Here is a 20,828-nt window from a genome sequence, read left to right as displayed (position 1 = left end):
TAAATGATTTGGTGTAGAATAATTAAAAGAATCTTATTATATAGTCAAAAATGAAATATAATTATTTGGTAATCGTTTACAATGAAATTAGGGCGTTGAATGATGAAGGAGACCCAAGATACAAAACCATTCAAATGGTTTTACAACCATTAAGAGACAGATTTTTTTTTCAAACAAAAATTACCTCTTAACAATTCAAATATTATCTTTTAATAGAACTATTAAAAAAATAAACAAACAACGTTTACGAACATTATTCTAAATGATGAAAACATGAAAAATAAAGAATTTTTATTCCATATTTGTTAGGAGTGAGAAAAAAATATATAAAATTACATTTATAATTAATTATCTCCTATATTTATAATTAATTATTTTATATATGGCTTAGGAGAGAGAACATGAAATTATTATTTTATAATTTTTTTTGTTAAGACATTAAATATTTTAAAACATGATGAAATTTATTTTCATGATCTGTATTTTTCTCATCTATTTTTTAGAAATAATGAAGAATTAGGAAACTAAAAGCAAAATTAATCATGTTTGACTATTTTGTATATGTCCTGATTCGGTTGGTCATTAAGTTTTTATATCTGCTTTTGAAATATACAATTGCTATAACTAATTAAAATGACTTAATGTATAAAAATAAGATTCTTATAGATCACTCGATAATCGAGTGATTTATAAAAATCTTGTTTTTACATTTTTTTTGTTATCATCGTTAACTTAGCAAATTAAGAACTATCATAAAACTCTATAATAACAGTGAAGAATAAGAACTTTTACTTTAAAAATAATCTTTTATTCTAAGTTTTGTGTATTATTTTAAATGAAAGACAATTTTATATGTGAATTATTTAACTGATTCATATATAAAGCCGAGGTAGGTTTTATGATATAAACAAGAGTGTAATGGTGAAATAGGAGGAATGGAAATCAAAAACATGATTACATGAAAGAAAAAAAGAATTAGATGGTTGTCCACCCAAAACTTGCATTAAAAGCACGTTGCTTTCCTTCTACTTCTAGGAACCAATGTGGGTGGGCTCCCTTCACCCATCCCCCATCTCCTCGTCTCTTTCTCATAAATACCACCACCCACCACCACCTTCCTCCTCCACCACCACCACAAGCCACCGCCACCCGCCACCCACCTCCCCACAATTTCATCAAATACCCAAATGTCTCAATTCAACAACTCTTAAAAAGAAAACCTCATCTTCTACTTTAATAAAAACTTAACATGTTGAAGCTTTACATCAATGGCGTCTTATCATTCTTCTTATTTCTCAATTACGCATCTTCTCTCACCACCGACGGTCTCTCTCTGCTCACCATTAAATCCGCCGTAGACGGCGGCGCCACCGTCTTTTCTGACTGGAACGAAAACGACAGCAACCCGTGTCGCTGGACCGGCGTCACGTGCGCCAACATTTCCGGGGTTTCAGACCCACGTGTCGTCGGTCTTGCACTCGCCGGAAGAAATCTCCGGGGGTATATTCCGTCGGAACTCGGGAATTTGGTGTATCTACGGCGACTGAATTTACATGGGAACAACTTTTACGGCTCAATTCCTGATCCAATCTTCAATGCGACATCGCTTCATAGCATATTTCTGTATGGCAACAATCTCTCCGGTGAGCTCCCGTCATCGATGTGTAACCCATCTCGTCTCCAAAACGTCGATTTCTCGCATAATTCACTATCTGGAACCTTCCAGAAGTTTCTAGGTACTTGTCGGCAGTTACAGCGGCTAATTCTCGCCGGAAACAAATTCACCGGCGAAATTCCGTCAGGGATCTTCCCGGAGTTAGCGAATTTGGTTCAACTTGATCTCTCTTCAAATTCTCTCAACGGATCGGTTCCTTTTGATATCGGACAACTGAAATCATTATCCGGAACCCTAAATCTCTCTTTCAACCATTTTTCCGGTAAGCTACCGGAATCTTTAGGTGATTTGCCGTTAACCGTTAGTTTTGATCTCCGGCACAATAGTTTCACCGGAGAAATTCCTCAAACGGGTTCTTTCGCGAATCAAGGACCGACGGCTTTCCTAAACAATCCATCACTTTGTGGATTTCCATTGCAAAAAACTTGCCGGAATGATAATTCTTCAACTCCTCCGGGAACCCAGAGTTTTACGCCGGCGATCGACGACGGCGATTCGAAAAAAGGGTTGAAACCGGGGTTAATTATACTGATTTCTGTGGCGGATGCTTTTGGGGTGGCGTTAATTGGATTAATTATTGTTTATTTATATTGGAGGAAGAAAGATTCAAATGGTTGCAGTTGTACCGGAAAACGTCGATTTGGAGGAAATCAGAAATCAAAGTTTTGTTCTTTCCCATGTGTAAGTGGATTTCCGAGCACGGATTCCGAGGTGGAATCGGAAAAGGGTAGTGGAGTTAGTGGCGGCGGTAGTGGCGGTGGTGGCGGCGTCGGAGGCGGCAGCGGGGGTGGAGATGGTGGAGAGCTGGTGGCTATTGATAAAGGGTTTAGTTTCGAGTTGGATGAGTTATTGAGAGCTTCAGCTTATGTGTTGGGGAAGAGTGGGTTGGGGATTGTGTACAAAGTGGTGCTCGGAAATGGGATTCCGGTGGCGGTGAGACGGTTGGGTGAGGGTGGCGAACAGCGGTACAAGGAGTTTGCGGCGGAGGTTCAGGCGATCGGGAGGGTAAAGCATCCGAACGTGGTGAAATTGAGAGCTTATTATTGGGCTCCCGACGAAAAGCTTCTAATCAGTGATTTCATTTCGAACGGCAACTTGGCTTCCGCGCTACGTGGTAATAATTTTAATTCATGCCTTTTTAACTTTTTTTATAATTTGATTTATTGTTTGTTAGCAGCTTAATGCGTTTAATGTGACTGTTTGAAGGTGACTTAATGATAGGAGAACTGGTTTATTGTATGCATATAGCCTTGAATTGATATTTATTTGTTTTTGGGTTCTGTTTTTTTACTTATACAGGTCAAGCATCAGCGGTTCTTTCGTGGTCTGCAAGATTGAGGATCACAAAAGGAACCGCAAGGGGCTTGGCGTATCTCCATGAATGCAGTCCTCGAAAATTTGTTCACGGAGACATCAAGCCCTCAAACATCCTTCTCGACAACGAGTATCAACCGCACATATCCGACTTTGGATTAAATCGTCTTATTAACATCACCGGCAACAACCCATCGTCTTCTGGGGGGTTCATGGGTGGGGCTCTTCCGTACTTGAAGTCAACCCAATCGGAAAACATCAACAACTACCGAGCACCTGAAGCCCGAGTCTCGGCCAACCGTCCTACACAAAAATGGGATGTTTACTCTTTCGGTGTAGTGTTGCTTGAATTGCTAACCGGAAAGTCACCGGAGCTTTCGTCACCGACAACCTCGACTTCGACCGAGCTCCCGGACTTGGTGAAGTGGGTGAGAAAGGGGTTCGAAGAGGAAACTCCGCTATCGGATATGGTGGATCCGACGTTGCTTCAAGAAGTACACGCAAAAAAGGAAGTGCTAACGGTATTTCATTTAGCACTTGCGTGTACCGAACGAGATCCTGACCTTCGACCTCGAATGAAAACAGTCTCCGAGAGTCTCGAAAAGATCAGATCATAAGTCAACTTTCCGACCGGAAGAGTTGACTTATTGTTATTTTTGTTAAGTGATAAGTTGTAGTTAATATGAGCATATTTTTTGGTTGTAATGTAACAGAAAATCATATTTTTGTTGATTTGGGATTTCAAAAAAATCCTGTATGGAAGGAAAGGAATACTTTATGAAAGTTATATATTCTGCTCCTAGTTTTGTTTTTGCAAGTTCACATATATTATGCTTGTTTGTTAATAATTTCCATTTGTGTCCTTTTGGTTTAGACTTTGTCATTTTTAGTTTTATGGTTTTTTATTTATTGTTATTTTTGTCTCTAAATTAATTCCTACATTTAAGAATGAAAATAGCAGTTATTAATTTTCGTTTGACAACATTTTTTTATTTTATGATGTTTGTTTTCTATTTTTATATGAATTAGCTAAATTCCTATTTATAGCAAGGGGAATGAGGCAGAGGTATGAGTTTTGGTAGACATTCCTAGTATGGAAACGAGGTGGGGATGGGATGAGTTTTGTAATTCCCAGCTCCGGTCCAGGTCCTTGGCGGGTACAGGGATTAACATCATGTCCCTGATCAAACCCCATTAAGAATATCCGTTAGTTTGAGTCTATTTGGATATCTGACCCCGGTTTGAGTAACATCCCCTGGCCACAGGACCCGTTTTAGCGGGGAATCCTCGTCCTTGTTCGGGTCAGGTGAGCCGGTTTCTCATCGGATCGGGACAAATAACCATCCTTAGACATTCCATTGCATTCTTAATATTTGTCTATATATTTTTTAACCATTAATTCATACTTTATCTTTATCGATGCATTTCTTAATAATGAAAAATGCCTAGAAATTAGAGGTGATTGTTTACGAATTTGGACGCGATGGAACCTAACATATATATTTCCATCTTATTTTTACAGGTTTTGAGAATTTGATTGTACCTGTCTTATAAACAGGTCAAGTTTGCTTATGTCATAACGTAAGAAATGCTATTAAAATCATAAGTTATGTAAAAGCATTCAAATTATAAGTTATTATATACATTTGAAAAGCTAAACTTAAGAAATGTTTACCAAATACTGGTAAGCGTATAACGATAAGAGTCACCACTCTCACTTGCTTTACCGGGTTACATTCCCAACTATCAAAATGAATTGATTGATGGTAAGTGTTTCTCACCCGGTAAACACTTATTCGGGTAAGAGTCATCACCCTCACTTATTGGATAAGACTCTGGATCTTTGGCTTCTCTCTTAACTTGTAAGATTATCAGACTTTATTATGCTCACTTGGTAAAGTAATTGACCCGGGAAATATTTACCTGATAAGTGTTTGATAAACAGACAAATGGATAAAATTATATGTGATGTAAAATCATTTAAATTGCATAAAAAGTTTCCAACATAAAATAAGACTAATATATGCCAATATCATAGTGTTAAAAAAATAGTTTCACAAAATATTAAGTATGAACAATTTTCTCTCTAATGATTTATCGACTTACAAAGCCAGGGTTTTTCAATAAATTAGATAAAAGTTAAGCAGGTAAGAAGGGATCCCGACCTTTATCACTTTTAATCTCAAACTCAACCATGTATTATGTTTGATATGATGATTGATTGGTGAATCTCATTCTAATATGATCTAAGGGTGAAAGATCTCTCTTTACCCTTCTACCATAACTTACATTCTCACCGGAAAACCCCCCACCCCACCCCACATATATATATTCCACTAATTAAATTATACTAATTTTTACAAACGATGTGACTGTGATTTTTTGATAATTATATTTGTTAACTAAGAAGTATTTATATGGATAAACTATATATTACTATCCAAATAATTGATGCTATCGCACGGTTTCCATATTAGTTTACCTGATAAGTGTTTGGTGAACGGTATTTAAAATAAAATCATAAATAGTATAAAATCATTTAAATTACATAATTTTCTTTCCGATATAAAATAAGACGGTAAAATACCAATGTCATAGTGTAAGAGACTGTCTGACAGTTGCTGAATGGTTAGATGCAGAATGATCGAGAGACTTTTATAATGTAGCGTAAAATAAAATATAATTGTTTGGTAATTGTTCAGAATAAAATTAGCGCATTGAATGGTTAAGTGAGACCCAAAGTATGAAATTGTTCAGAGAGTTTTAGAACCATTAAGAGCCATATTTTTTTTCACAAACAAGATTTATCTTTTGACGATTCAAAACTACATCTTAATAAAACTATTAAGAAATAAACAAAAACTTTAAAAATAAAAAGCAGTTTCATAAAATAGAAAGTAACATCTTCCCACCAATAATTTATGGACTTCCAAAACCCGGGTTTTCAACAAATTAGAAAAAAGGGGTAAAAAATAAGCGTGTTCTGGAACTACCAAACGACGCCGTCATTCAACGAGAAACATAAGCGTCATTTTCAATATTTCGTGAAGAGTTGTTTCTATGCAACTGCCTTGCAGTTTCGAATGCTCGCCATTAATTCCGTGGAGAAACCGCTTGAAGATTACATCCCCAATTCGATTTCGTTTCGTCTCAAATTCAATTCAAAAGTTAGTGGCAAACACGCGTATAATCCATACCTATATAACTCATACTTCCATTCTCCGATCAGATCCATCATCATCATCATTTATCCATTCAATCTTCTCTTAATCTTTAAAATCATGAACAAATCAAGCGATTGCAAACGTATATTCGATCGCTTCGATGAAGATGGCGATGGTATGATCTCTCCTTTAGAGTTGCAACGCGGAGTCGGATTGATTTGGGAGGAAGAAGTTCGAATCGAAGAGGTGGAGGCTGTGGTTGAATCGTTGCAGGTAAACAACGGACAATTAGCGTTTGAAGATTTTGTTAGTTTAATGGAAAGCCAGAAGGAAGAGGAGAAACTTGAGGACTTGAGAAGAGCATTCAGAATGTACGAAATGGATGGGACTGATTGCATCACACCTAAGAGCTTAAACCGGATGCTGAATCGACTCGGTGAGTCAACCAGTGTGGATCAGTGTGTTGGTATGATCAACCAGTTCGATATCAATGGTGATGGAGTGCTCAACTTTGATGAATTCAGAATAATGATGCTTTGAAATTGATGGAAACAGCGGATCTTATTAATTAAATTCATTTTTTTATTAAAATTTTATTTTACTCAGAGTTTATGTAAATATTCTAAGTACTTTACCTTGATTTCTATTTTGTATTTTGGATAATATGTTTTTAAAATTTTCATTTTGGTATCTAAGGTGTAAAGTTTTAAACGTTTAAGTACCCATAACGACGAATTGGCATCTAACGCACAACGAATTGTATTTGAGTAAACGTTTTGAACATATTCATTATCACGAAAAATACTTGTTTTTGTACTTTGAAAACAAGAAAGCAAAATTTTAAAATACAAATTCCGGCCATAACACATAAGCACGTAAAAAAAGTGAGAAATTAGCATTATTTTACCGTTTCCATTATAATCAAATGCTACAGATGTTACGAAAAGGACGTCCAAGATACTACCGAAAGTATCAACAAAGCTTAATATGTATATATAACAAACGATAACCAAGCATATCATTGTCAATATTGAGAAAACCGTCAAAAGATGTTGATGCATAACAAGTATTAGTATTTTATTTCATACGTACAGTGACCAGAACGTAGTTTAAACTCATGATCGTCATTAAGGTATTAATTATCACTGAAAAGACCAAAACAGCATCAGAGTAGAGTGAATGTGCTAACTACTACGTCTGGTATTAGATTTTGGGATTACCGACATACATTCATATCTTCAAACAAAACCTCCTTCGTCCAATACTGTATTTACGGACAAATACACACTTATATGCTATTGGAATTGGAGTCCCAAATCAGACAGATATGAACCATCAAAATCTCATCTGTATATATATATATGAAAGAAATTGAAACTCCTCCTCTGTAAAAGGGTTGTATAGAAAAACTTGCACATATCATCGTATCATGTATATATCTTTGCTTCAAGGAGCAGCTGAAATGAAGGATTTTGGAGGTTTAAAAACAAGAGGAAAACAAGCAACAACATAAAAAGAAACCTTATGTTTAAACCTTCTTATAACCACCCATCTTCCACCACCCCACTCCACCATTGCCACCACTATCTTCTTCATTGCTTCTTTCTTCTTCTTGTGTTTCGTATGACGATCACGATCACCGTCTACTTGCACAGATGCAGGTGTAGGTACAGGCGTTTCTTGGCGATCGAAATTCAGAGGATAACTCGTCAAGAACGCTCTTCGGGTATTGTAATCTTCATTCCTGAAGCTTCTTGTTCTTAGACCATCCTCCATTATCTGCCACTCGCCTTTCTTTTCGGCTTTCTTTTTGGGTTCCGAAAGACAGAATTGTGGTTTTACTTAATAGAAAGAGACTTTAAAAGGTTTGTGGTTTGCTTTCGATTACTTCGATAGTTTTGTGTTGATTTATAAGCATGGAAATTGCAAAGGTTTGGTTTTGAGAATGAGATGTTTGTCAACTTCCTCGAAAACGATGTTATTCCTTTTTCTTTAATTGACGTGGGCATGCGTCAAAAAGCTTTCCATCTTTCGTAACGTTCCCGATGTTATAAAATTATATTCTATTTTTCTTTTTTAATAACTTACAAAAAAACAAGGCTAATTGCATAAAAAAAATTAACGTATTTTAACTTGATACCTATCTTGAATAATATATTTTTGAAGCTTTTATTTTAGTACCTAAGATATTAAGTTTTAAATATTTAAGTACCAGGGTAATTGGTTGAAGCATTAACCAATTATCATGTTGATGTGTCGAGTGATATGATATCCATTATCCAACTCAGTATTATTTATTGATGTGGTTAGTGACATGGATTTTTTAAATCTTAAATTAGTCTTCAACCGGTTGTCCGAGTACTTAAATGTTTAAAATTTTACATCTTATGTATCAAAATGAAAGTTCTGAAAGTACGTTACCCGAAATATGAATCAAGTTAAAATACGTTAATTTTTAATGCAATTTGCCCAAAAATATGATATTATGTAGGGAAATTAATTAAAATAACCATTTATTTACAAGGGTTATCAAAATGGTTCTAGGTCTGCAATTTTAATTTTTATTTGCGGACCTGGGTGAAAATCGTAAAAGAAAATTGCAAACCTAGGTAGTCGGATGATAGTTCGATAGATAACTTGATGATAATCAGATGAGTAATTAGATGTTGGTTTGGTTATGTCGATTTTGGTTGGTTTTGGACCATCATCCAAGAATCGACCTGTCCAAATTAGATGTTGAATTTTAACTTGATTCATATTTTGGGTAATATACTTCAAAACTTTCATTTTTGTACCCAAGATGTAAAGTTTTAAACATTTAAGTACTCAGGTAACTGGTTGAAGCATTAACCAATTATCATGCTGATGTGGCGAGTGATTTGGCATCCAATTCAGTATTATTTGCTATTTAACCCAATTTCATTTTATCGTTCACCACATCAGCATGCTAACCGGTTAATGCTTCAACAGATTATCCGCGTACTTAAATGTTTACAACTTTAGATCTTAGATGGCAAAATAGAAGTTTTCAAAATACGTTACCTAAAATAAAAATAAAGTTAATATACGATATTTTTTCATGCAATTTGTTGGTTATAGAATTATGTTTAATTTATGGAAAGAGAGAATTCATTTATGAGGTATCTTCTAAATTAATTGCTTTTTTCAATATTAATTATATAATAATTTAATAATCTTAAATTAGTGGTTTCGTGCTTATGATATCCATTTTTTTTTATCAAATAAATGTAAATTTTATTTTGACGAATAATATATAAATACATAAAATACCTTTCAAGAAAAAAAAACCTAATTATATATTTGTATTTTTCAAAGATTACTATTTCAATTAAACTTTTACTTAAAAAATAAATTTGTTGTCATATTTTGAGGTATTTTAAAAGAATATTATTGTATTTATTATTAAAAAAAAATTAAAAATGTTCGACGGCGTGGCCATGCTACGTTTGAAAGAGATGCCCGTGAAACTTTTCAAAAAGTCCAAAATGTGGGCAATATTTGGTATACAAGCATGTTTTTTCTCCCTGCTATTAAATGTTGTAATAATACTTGTATGGGCAGTGTTTGTTTACTTCTTAATAGTTTTATTAAAATATAGTATTTGAATCATTAAGAGATTGTTATCTGACAAAAAAAAATCCATCTCTTAATGCTTCTAAAACTATTTGAATGATTTTGTATCTTAGGTATTTTTCTTAACCATTCAGCACCTTAATTTTATTCTGAATAATTATCAAACAATTATATTTCATTTTACACTATATTATAAGAGTCTCTAACTACTTAATCATTCTGCAACAAAACATTCAGCAACTGTCAAACAACCTCTTAGATTGTGACATACTGGTTAAGTTTTAAATGAATTTAGTGAAAATCTTCATCTATTTTATGTTCGAATTTATGTATTGTTAAAACATTTTTGGCTACGAAGGTTCACATGTAATGGCTCCAGGACATTTGTGATCGTCTAAGGGATTAGTCGATACACATAAACTGATACGAAAACCCATAATTAACGCAAAAAATTGTATGCGATTATAACTTGGTATGCCATACTTATCCCAACTGTTTATTCTTTAATTATCGTAGTTTTCATATAAGTTAAAAATAATAAACTTTGTTTTATGCAATTTTTTATTTTATCAACGTAATATGAGAGAATTAAAAATAAATAACAGAGTAAACAAATTTCAATCTATTCAATTTACGAAAGAATGAAAGAAGAGTGTAAGTAAACGTATGATCATTTTTGTTTAGTGAAAATTTCATATAAATATAATGAGTTTTTTTTATTTATGTTGTCATTTTTACTGATGTTTTGTGTTCGATGTAAATTTTACGTGTATATATACAGATATATTATAATATTCATTACATATAAAGGTATTTGTTGCGGTGACGAATACATTGCAAATTGACTCAAAGTATACAAAGATAAGGCTAAGATCGTAATAAAGCAACAAACCTATTAAATTCCGACTCCCTTTTTCTTTTTCTTTTTTGGAAAGCGAATAAAAAGACGTATGACGAAAATAAAGACGAAGAGATAACAAGATGACTCATGAATGTGTAACGAAGGCGAAAACAAAGACCAACACGAATAGAAGATCGATATCATGCTACGTTTTGGTTATCGTATTAAATTTTCCAATTTTTTTACTTTTTCATATCGAAATTATTTACTGTGGAACTTTACGTAATCAAATAAAAAGGTTATAGTGATTAAGGGACCGTTTATCAAGCGGTTATCCGGGTAAGCGTTTACCAAGTAACATTACATCACCGTATGAATATGGTAAGGACCAATAATCTTACCCGATAAGAGCGAGACAAAGACCAATAGTCGGTAAGTGTGGGCGACGACTCTTACCACGGCAATTACTTACCGGGTAAATTGTTGCATACGATGTCGTTTTGGTGGACTAAAATCTTACCCAGTAAGTAAATAATAGTGTTAAATTTTACCGATAAGCACTTACCGGATAAGTGTTTGGTAAACGGCCCCATAGTTTCGAAACCCACGAGATTTTCTGATCAATTAAGATATGTTTTTCTCTTTTTTGTAATTAAGATGTATAATTTTTTGTCCAATTAAATTCATGAAATTTGAGTTTAGAAATTGTTTTTATGCAGATAAAAAATTTACAACAAAACGTGATAACAAAAAAAACCAAAACTATTTTGTTAACTTGAATGAGGGGGTGTTTATCAAACGCTTACCCGGTAAGCGCTTACTGGTAAAATTCAATACCATCGTTTATTTATCGGGTAAGATTTAGTCCACCAAAATGGTAGTGTATGTAACAATTTATCCGGTAAGAGATTAATTGTGGTAAGAGTTGTCGTCATCACTTACAAGGTAAGACTTTCGGTTCTTGCTTTCGCTCTTACAAGGTTATATTATTGACTTGCTATATCCATTTGTTAAAGTAATGTGACTTGGTAAACACTTATTCGAGTAAGTGTTTGGTAAACGGCCTCTAAGTTCAAATAAACGTTTATTCTCTTTTATGTCAAGTGAATATATATATATATATATATGAAATAAAGATTGTGTGAGAATAAAAGTTAAATGTAAGAAAGAAGTATAAGAAGAGATTCAGACATTTGATCACTTTTAATTTCATCCTCATCCCATGAATTGTGTTTATCACAGGTTAATTATGTGCATATCGGTGCACCGTATTAGTGTTGATCTTCAATTATGATTTGATCTATGGTCCGAATATATTTTCTTACCTTTTTTTAATATAACTTCCATTCTCGCCATAACTCACCTATCTCATAAATATAGTCGATTTTTAGTTCACCAAAACGGTAACTTACGCAAGAATTTACCCGGTGAGTGGTAAGAGTTGTCATACTCATTTATCGTATAAGACTCTCGGTCCTTACTTTCGTTATTATCTTGTAAGATTATTGATCATTGCCATATTAATCCGATAAAACAACGTGACTTGGTAAATGCCTACCCGAGTAAGCATTTGGTGAACGACCCCTTACTTTTTATATTTCCGATGCATCTATACTATATTATAAAATATTTGGCTAAAACACTTAAAAACAATTTTTTATGCATAAAGTATTGTTTATTGATGCATATTACTTAAAATTCAATATTACATGTATGATGTACATGCGTACATCTTATTAAAGCTTAAAGTTTGAATTCGTGTAACTAACTGCAGATAAACACAATCAAATACATGATAAACATCATTTTAAATATAAAAAATCTAAAATATAATTTAGATAATCATTGAGTTCTAAATATTACTTAGTTATTATCTTTAAAAAATTATTCTATTAAACCAAAAATAAGTTAGTTAGTTTCTAAACTTCACTTCATTATAACTAGAAGAGTGTTCGCACAATGTAGCGAGATACATATTGATTTTATTATTTCATTTTATTTTTTTATCTCAGTCGATATTATAATATGGTATGTGATTTTGAAAAAACAATGATGTTTTTATTTTTTAATAAAATATAAATTTGAATATATTATAAAATTTTGACAAAAATATATCGATATTAGTATCAATTTAATTATTTAACATTTCTAATTTTTTGTGTAATTTTTTAATTCAAAATTTTTTATATTATTTAATTTAGGTTCAACAACGAATTAATTTATATTTGATTTAATAATATAATTTTCTTATAAAAATAATAATTAATTATTTTGTTATAATTCAATGATTATCCTAATTTTATGAGATTTTTATCTTCTATTTGATTATGTTTATCCGTAGTTAGTTACACGAATTCAAACATAGAGTTTTAATAAGTTGTACTTATGCATAATTTATTTGTAATATTGAATTTTAAATAATATGCATCAATATACGGTACTTCATGCATAAAAAATGGTTTTTAAGAGTTTTTGTCAAATGCTTTATAATATAATATAGATAAGAAATTGAATTATAGAAATTACACAAAAACGAAAACTTTTAAATAGTTAATTTGATGCTAATATCGCTTATTTTTTTCAAAATTTTATAATATCTTTAAATTTATATTTCATTCAAAAACATAAAAAATTCGTTTTCTCAAAACCGCACTATAACATTGATAGAACCAAAATCCAAAACGAAACATTAAAATCAAGATTTATCTCGCTGCATTGCGCGAGTACTCATCTGGTGATCTCTAACATAAAAAAGGTGCATATAGCATTCTCCTATTGGATTAAAACCCCAAAACCGACACAATTCTTACCAACTATCTCATTACTAGGGGGGGTGCAAAACCCGAATGATCTAAATTTAAACCGAAACCGAAAATAAGGTGTTTTGACAATATATATACATATATATATATATATATATATATATATTTTTAAACATTATATAAATATATTTATTTATCTAATTATCTTTTGAAAACCCTAAATGATGATTGAAGAACATGACAAATATATATATGCATCTCTAGTCGATATCATCTCAATCGGTATCATCTCAAAATATTTAGGGATTAAATCGAATCTGTATTATTTGTTGGCGATGATATCGTTTAGGGTTTATTTCATCGAATTGGGTTAGGGCGTTGGGGCGATAAAAATGGGATTGAGATTATGATTGGCGATAAAAATGAGATTGGGTTTAGGGATACGCAGATTAGGGATGGCGGGGGTTTAGGGATAGCATGCTTTAGTAGGTTGTACCTAAAGCAATAGAGGTTGTATTTAAGAGTTTTAGCCAAATGCTTTATAAGATAGTATAAATATTTATTTATCTAATTATCTTTTTAAAACCCTAAATCTTAATCATTCGTACTATTTTCTAATTTCTAAGCGCAGTATCGATTTCATCAATCGATTGAATGTATATAGTTTTTGCATTATAACTATACCTGAAACCGAAGTAATCTAAAATTCAATTTTTTTTCCATAATCCAAAATCCAATCCGTGAAGCACACCATTAGCGAGAAAATCACACTTCAAGTTTCCAACAAGACACACGCAGTGTCTCAAAAATTTGGCGGCAATATATACTCTTCCATTTAGGTCTCTTCCCTTTCTCTCCGCCGTGCTCCGTCACAATGTTCGGAGCTCAGGCATCCTCCCCCTTCGGCACTCCATCCGCCACACCGGCGTTCGGCACTCCATCCTCCACCTTCGGTACTCCCTCATCCACCCCCGCATTCGGCACTCCTTCCACAACCCCAGCCTTCGGAACGCCGTCAACGCCCTCATTTGCCACCGGCTTCGGTACGTCACTCTTCTCCACTCCTTTCTCTCAACAACAACAACAGCAGCAGCAGCAGCAGCAGCAACAGCAACAACCGTCTCTCTTTCAGCAACAGAGCTCTAGCCCTTTCGGATTTTCGACTCCGTTTGGGGCAACACCGCAGGCTAATAGTAACCTTTTCGGCCAGACAACCCCTGCTGCAACGCCATTTAATGCTCAGTTGACTACTCAGATGGCCCCCGTTGCCCCGCTCCCTTTCTCTCTCGCTGATCGAGACATTCAAGTATATATACATATTTATACCACACTTTCAACAATTGAAACCCTAACCCTAATTGTTCTCAACGCTCTGAATTACTCTATTTATGTAGCGCGTTAACTTGTTTATTGTGTCTCTCGTCAGGCAATACTTGATGCTTACAAGGATGAAATTGCAAACCCTAAATTTGCGTTTAAGGTTGGACTTATTTTGCTTTTACCAGCTCTGATCTAAGTGTTAATGTGATAAGTTTTACATAGAATTGCAGACATTATTGTTAGGAAATTGTAGAAATGGCCCTCTTGAAGTTATTATTTTTCTTTTGGATTTTGAAGTTCAGAAATTACAGATTAATAACTGAAAGTAGAAAATTGTATAACATTGAATAGCTATAAATTGTGTACCTATTATCTAAGACGAATTCTTGCTTGTTCTTCAACATGGAAGCTTACCTGATGTTTATGGTTTGCAGCACTTACTGTTCAGTGTGATTGAACCACAATTTAGGACAAAGCCTGCTGGTGTATCAGATGTATGTTTACTAGTATCTTATCTTGTTGGTTCATTTTCTGAATCTGGATTTTTAGAGATCTTAAAAAATTCTTTCCCTGGATTTTTTCTTCGAAATTGGATTTTGCTAAGATTGGCGGATAGTTTGTGATTGCCAGATAATGTGGACAGAGGCAATGGGAAAGCTAGAAGGTTTGGAGAGTTCCCACCGTGAACGTCTTTGGCCACAGCTTGTTAAGGGTTTCAAAGATCTTTCTGAACGCCTGAAGGTATCAAATATGACTACGAGTATGCTATTATTCTGGATCAAGAAAATTACATATTTAGGTTATGATAGAACTATTATGATTATTATCTGTCTACATTTGTTAATTGGCTAGTTTGCTACGAGTCATGAGGGAATTACCTTTATTAAAAAAGGTAAGGTAAATATCACAAATTTACAATGCAGTTGGATTATACTAAAACTGGAACATAGTATTATAACCGGTTGTTTGCTAGGTTGTAGACCTTTCAACACCATAACAATTCTTTCCCTTGGATCCATCACTGCAATTTGTTTCTCAGGGCTCTGACATAAAACTTTTAGCTAATTGCAATAGTCATCCAGCCAATAATTATACTTGCTTATGCTAGTTATAAGATCATAAGGCTAACTAGATAGATGAAGATGCCACAATATGACTCCAAATCCATGAATGTCAATAAGGTTCATCTATTTTAGCCAGGATGCTGAATAAATGTTCTCTCTATTGCTTAGATGTGGGTGAGGGGAAGGGCTGTTATTACAAAAAGCTCATTGTGATTGCAAAAGCTCTCCTAGCTTTTTAGTACCAGCGAGCCTCATTGTATGCCAGCTTTTTTTTAGTGGCTTGAGTGTTATAATTGCAATGAGCTTCATTATATGTCAGCTTCGCCATGCTAGAATGAATAACTGTTGTGAAAGTATGCATCATTAATTTTTAAAAGAATTGAGTGGCAAAGCTTTTGGTTTTGGCGATAGAAAACATACCATGTCATTCATCTATGCATATGCAAATATAAGATTAGTTCAGTTTATTACATATATGTATTATATGATCTTGAAACTCTTTATATACAATTCTTCATTCCACAGACAACTAACGTCACCACTGAAACTGGCACAGAGAGGAGTAGAACCTTGATTTAATCAAATGAATGATAGTTGGTCTGTTGTTGGTGTGAATGGCATAAGAGCAGATTGCATGACATGTAGAAACCTGCTGATTTAGGTTATGAGATACACACAAGTACAAATTATAAATGCCTTTTTATTTACTAGCCGTCTCTGAACAATCATCACTAGTCAGTCGTCCGAAACCTATTAGTGTTAGGTAACAATGTGTGAATTATGTACATGATTTATGAGAAAACAGGCTTAAAGATACTAGGTCTGATTGAATGGACAGCCAGGCTTTCAGAAGTATTTGCAGGTAGGTTGAGTTATAAAGCAACTGGAAATTTGTAGAATAGCTTTGAAATACCACCCCTTGAAAGTATCTAGGAATTCAGTGCCAGCACAATGATAAACTGTTCAACACTTGTTTGTTTGCTGGTTGTCAATCTATATCAACGTCCCAATGCTCATTTCATGGCTCGGAAACAAAACTAATTGTTACAGATTACCTTTCCTTCCCCTTCTCCCATAAACACGATCTAAACATTATGCAGTTCGATTTTCATGCTGTATCTGTGTTTGTTCCTGGCAAACTCTGGAAGAGCTAATCCAGGTTAGCTCATGAGTGATGAGTAGAACTGAACATACTTCTTAAGGAATGTATTTTACTCCAGGATGTACTCAATGAAAGGTAAATCATATTTTTTTTTCTTATGTCAAATAATTGCCATTGTGATTAGTATGTCCAACTGAATACAGCTGAACTGATAAAGAAAAATGTAGGTAACTAGATTACATAGCTAGAGAAAGATCCTTAAACTTCACTATTAATTTTGAATGTTATTGTCTTGGAGTTGCTCGTGATCATCGTCTCACAAAGCCTGTAAAGGCAATTGATGCATTCTCATTTCCGCACATTCCATAGAAAAAAAACCCTTGATGATTTTTATTGCTGGAAACCATAACAGCACCATCATCATTCTCAAACTCGTCATTTTGTTCCTTCCTATGCAATCTCTACACAGCTTGTTTCAACCTGTGGGTGAAACCGGCATGGTGATCTAGCAGTAGCTTGACAGTAATTTCTTAAAAGTAATTTGATGCTAGTTATGGGATGCCTATAAACAGATGTTAATTGAATCAGCTGGACATATACGAATTCGTTTTCAATTAACAAAACTGAATTTGAATTCTTACTAAACTGATGTTAAAACTCGACATCCTGATTTAAGTTATCGGGTAATATCGGGATTTATTTAAGTCAAAATTATCCATATGAATATGTAAAATTATACGATTGTGAATTTGAATCCAACTGAAAAGGAATTGAAATTATTGGATGGACATGAATCTGAATTTGGACTTCTAGAATGTATGTATTTTACTTATCATCCGCTTAGGAATCAATAGGTAATTGGGTTTCTCCATTACCATTGACAGGCCTAAATTATGGGTTGGATTATGTTTCTATTGTCCATCTTGAAAAGTTAGGGGCTGTTTGGTTGGTTTTTCATTATGTTCATGATGGATAAAGTTGTTTATGTGGATTAATCTGTTTGAATATATCGGGAAGGTTTTTGTTTAGGAGGGTTTTTCATAGATTGAAGGAGTTTTTTTTTTTTACTGGGAGGGGCATGTTTGGAAAAAACTTGGCTTTCTGGCTTTCTGCATAAAGCTCCCGTAAGCTTACTGAATAAGCCACTTTCTATATCATTAAACCACTGCCAAACAGTCATGTATAGCTGACCGAATAAGATGAGTCCCATTAAGCTGCTAACAAACAAGTCCTTAGTTCTGCTTCTTTCTTACCCTTATCGAGCTAGCTGGTTTCTTCTAGTCATGAAATGTGGTTACACGATTGTATTAATGGCTTTCTGATTCAGATGTTAAATTTATGCAGCTACAAGATGAAGTCATACTTTCAGATGCCGAGAGATTGCAAATGACTCAAACCAATGTGAAAGTGGTACTCCCATCTATTCTCCATCCTTGACAAATATGGGTGTCTATTGTGCCCCCAACAAACATTTTGTTCAACATATTAATGTTTTAACAATTTTTTCAGCTTCAAAGGCATTTCCAAGCTGATACTTTTCCTAGGATAGAGAGAATGAGACAATCGGAGAAGGCGTTACAAAGGCGCCTCTTACGGGTACTAAATATATAATTTTTTTGCACATTATGAGTGTGATTGGTATGCGGGACAGGACAACATATGATAATACAAAAACTTGTTCGACGTTTGGTGCAACATTAGACCATAAGGATGCGTTTAGTATCCAGACAGGACAGAACAACTGTTCAACGTTTGTAAGACAGGACTGGACATGACAGAACAAAACATATAAAATGACCAATTTACCTCTAATGAGTTGTTTATATATTTTGGTTAATTTATGTAATTTATTAAATTTATAATTAAAAAAAAGTTATATAGCAAAATATATCATTAAAAGGTTTTTGCAAAACGATTAAAATGACACCAAAATAAAGTTTATGTTGTTTCCAAATTTTATCTTATACCTTTTCTATATAATTTTTTTATTATTAATATTTAAAAAATTGCTAAATTAATCAAAAAATAGAAACCATATAAAAATAATATTTCGAGCATAAAGTTTAAAGAGCATAAAATAAAATAAATAAAATTTAAAGAATGAATAAAATGTAAGAGGAAGGCTTATTTGATGTTTTAGAAGAAACTTAGGTTTTATTTTGAGGTTATATTAGTAAAACATAAGTTTGTTCCAGCTTGTTCCATCTCGTGGGGTGGAACACACCTATTCCATTTGTTCTTGTCTGTTCGCATAGAACTCCTGCCAAACGTGGAACAGTGATCCATGTCATGTTCTATCATTTCCAGTGTACCAAAAGCACCCTTACAGAACTAGATTGTTTTATGTGGTCAACCAGCAAGCCTCGTTATGGGTTTGGTTAGTATGACATCTGCATCCTACTTGTTCTTCTTGCATTTTTATTTAATTGTACAAATTCGATTTACTTGCAAAAGTTGATGAGAATACTGGAGGCGTTAGAGGCCAAGGGATTTCGGTTGCCTTTGACCAAAGGAGAAGCTGAACTGGCTGAGAAGTTGGCGACAATAATCAGACAGGTTGGCATCCATCCTCCTTTACGTGCTTTCTAGTGATCTTTCGCTTGCATTTACAAATATACCCTTTACAGTTAAAAGGATCTGGAGCTGAACTCTCGAGGAGGGTTCAGAATTTGCTTACTGTAGCTCGTGTTCAAGCAAATGGTCACAGCGGTGCCTCTGTCTGTTTACCAGGATCAACCAAAATACATGAACAGAGTCTTGCTGATATGCATGAGGTACTTGTTTCTTCCAACTAACAATTTTTTGTCTTTTTCATTATTCTTTCACTTTCAAGAAGAGGGTCTTTATGAAAACAGCCACTCTACTCACCTCTCGGTGGGATATATTGTGCTCATCTGGTTTTGTTATAGTTTAACATCTCGTTATGGTTTTCAATCATCCCATGTTAGTAGTTCTAGAAATGGACACAGAAAGACATCATTTTCTTGGAAAGATTTCAAGTTGAAATGACTTGTTTACCCATCCTTATTTTTCCAGAAGGCTAGATGGTTTTGCTTTGAGTTCACAATCTTCCACTTCTTTGTATTAAAGGGTATTCTAGATATTTATTATTTAACAAATAATCAATCAATATTTATACGCAAACAAGGTTTTAAAAAGTGGAATCGGCCTCGAGGCGTTTTCTCTCAACAAGGCAGTCTGAGGCGTAAGCCCCGAGGCAGAAATATGTATACTAATGACCAAGGCACAGCCTCATCTCGAGGCATACGCCTCACAAGCTTTTTAAAACCATGTACATAAATGATGTGTCCAAGTCAAATGTTGCAATTATAATCAGATAATAACGTGTTGGTTCCCATTTAGTTGTTCGAAATGAATTGAATGATGAATTATGTATGTATGGTGGCAGGTTTTACAACAACAAACGGAAGCGGTTAGTAGGCTCGGGAATGTGTTGAAGCGAGATACACGAGACATGGAGATTATAATGGCGGAGGACACTCAAATGGCAGACGTCTAGAGTGTCTGTCGTATTGTTGTATTCTGAGCCCGGTGCGGTTCGTAGTACTCTACTTTGTTACTCTAATAAACTCTTTTGAGTTTGTTTTTTTGTTCTGTTAAAAGATAGTGTTGGTAATATGTTAAGTTTTATGATGAATTTGATAAATTTTACACATTTGGACAAATATAATGTAACATCTCATAACAAAAACTAATGTAACATAAAAGTTTTGGTTGTCATTTAGTTTAACATACAATTTGGAAGTTAGATGTTAGGTTTTGTATATTTTTTGCAAAGCCAATCTCTAAATACAAGGGTGGTGGCTGATTGGTTTGAGCTTGGCTTCAAAGGTCAAAAGTATCTGGAGGTCTCAGGTTTAAATCTAAGAAAGAATAAAAATTCCATTGTGGCCACGGAGGTTCAAATGTAGTGACTTTGGGTTATCTGTAAAGCAGGTGGTCGTCCTGAGATTAGTCGGCTCGCATAGCGA

General features: G+C 33.9%; 3 protein-coding genes across 4 annotated transcripts; all 3 read left to right on the top strand.

Annotated features, from left to right (window-relative positions):
• The first annotated feature begins 1,219 nt into the window (after positions 1-1,219).
• Positions 1,220-3,761, top strand: LOC112525776 (receptor protein kinase-like protein ZAR1). Of its 2 annotated transcripts, XM_025136043.1 has the most exons (3): positions 1,220-2,402; positions 2,451-2,797; positions 2,974-3,761. In XM_025136043.1, the coding sequence occupies exons 1-3, from the start codon at positions 1,250-1,252 to the stop codon at positions 3,604-3,606; spliced, it is 2,133 nt and encodes a 710-aa protein (XP_024991811.1). In that variant the 5' UTR covers positions 1,220-1,249; the 3' UTR covers positions 3,607-3,761. The 2 variants fall into 2 exon arrangements, with proteins under 2 accessions (XP_024991811.1, XP_024991809.1); XM_025136041.1 differs by having other exon boundaries at positions 1,220-2,789; positions 2,975-3,761.
• Positions 3,762-6,205: 2,444 nt separating this feature from the next.
• On the top strand, positions 6,206-6,903 carry LOC112525434 (calcium-binding protein CML38-like). The gene has a single exon (XM_025135561.1). It carries the CDS (start codon positions 6,271-6,273, stop codon positions 6,691-6,693), a length of 423 nt encoding a protein of 140 aa, XP_024991329.1. The 5' UTR covers positions 6,206-6,270; the 3' UTR covers positions 6,694-6,903.
• Positions 6,904-14,133: 7,230 nt separating this feature from the next.
• Positions 14,134-20,577, top strand: LOC112525309 (nuclear pore complex protein NUP54). Its single transcript, XM_025135386.1, has 9 exons — positions 14,134-14,656; positions 14,777-14,830; positions 15,105-15,164; positions 15,301-15,411; positions 18,181-18,246; positions 18,346-18,432; positions 19,291-19,392; positions 19,464-19,610; positions 20,246-20,577. The coding sequence occupies exons 1-9, from the start codon at positions 14,225-14,227 to the stop codon at positions 20,354-20,356; spliced, it is 1,170 nt and encodes a 389-aa protein (XP_024991154.1). The 5' UTR covers positions 14,134-14,224; the 3' UTR covers positions 20,357-20,577.
• Positions 20,578-20,828: the final 251 nt, after the last annotated feature.

This window comes from Cynara cardunculus (genome assembly GCF_001531365.2).
Source record: "Cynara cardunculus var. scolymus isolate 2C chromosome LG 13, CcrdV1, whole genome shotgun sequence".
Classification (NCBI taxonomy): domain Eukaryota; kingdom Viridiplantae; phylum Streptophyta; class Magnoliopsida; order Asterales; family Asteraceae; genus Cynara; species Cynara cardunculus.
The sequence above is the reverse complement of the archived record's forward strand: the minus strand, read 5'-3'. Positions and strand labels throughout refer to the sequence as shown.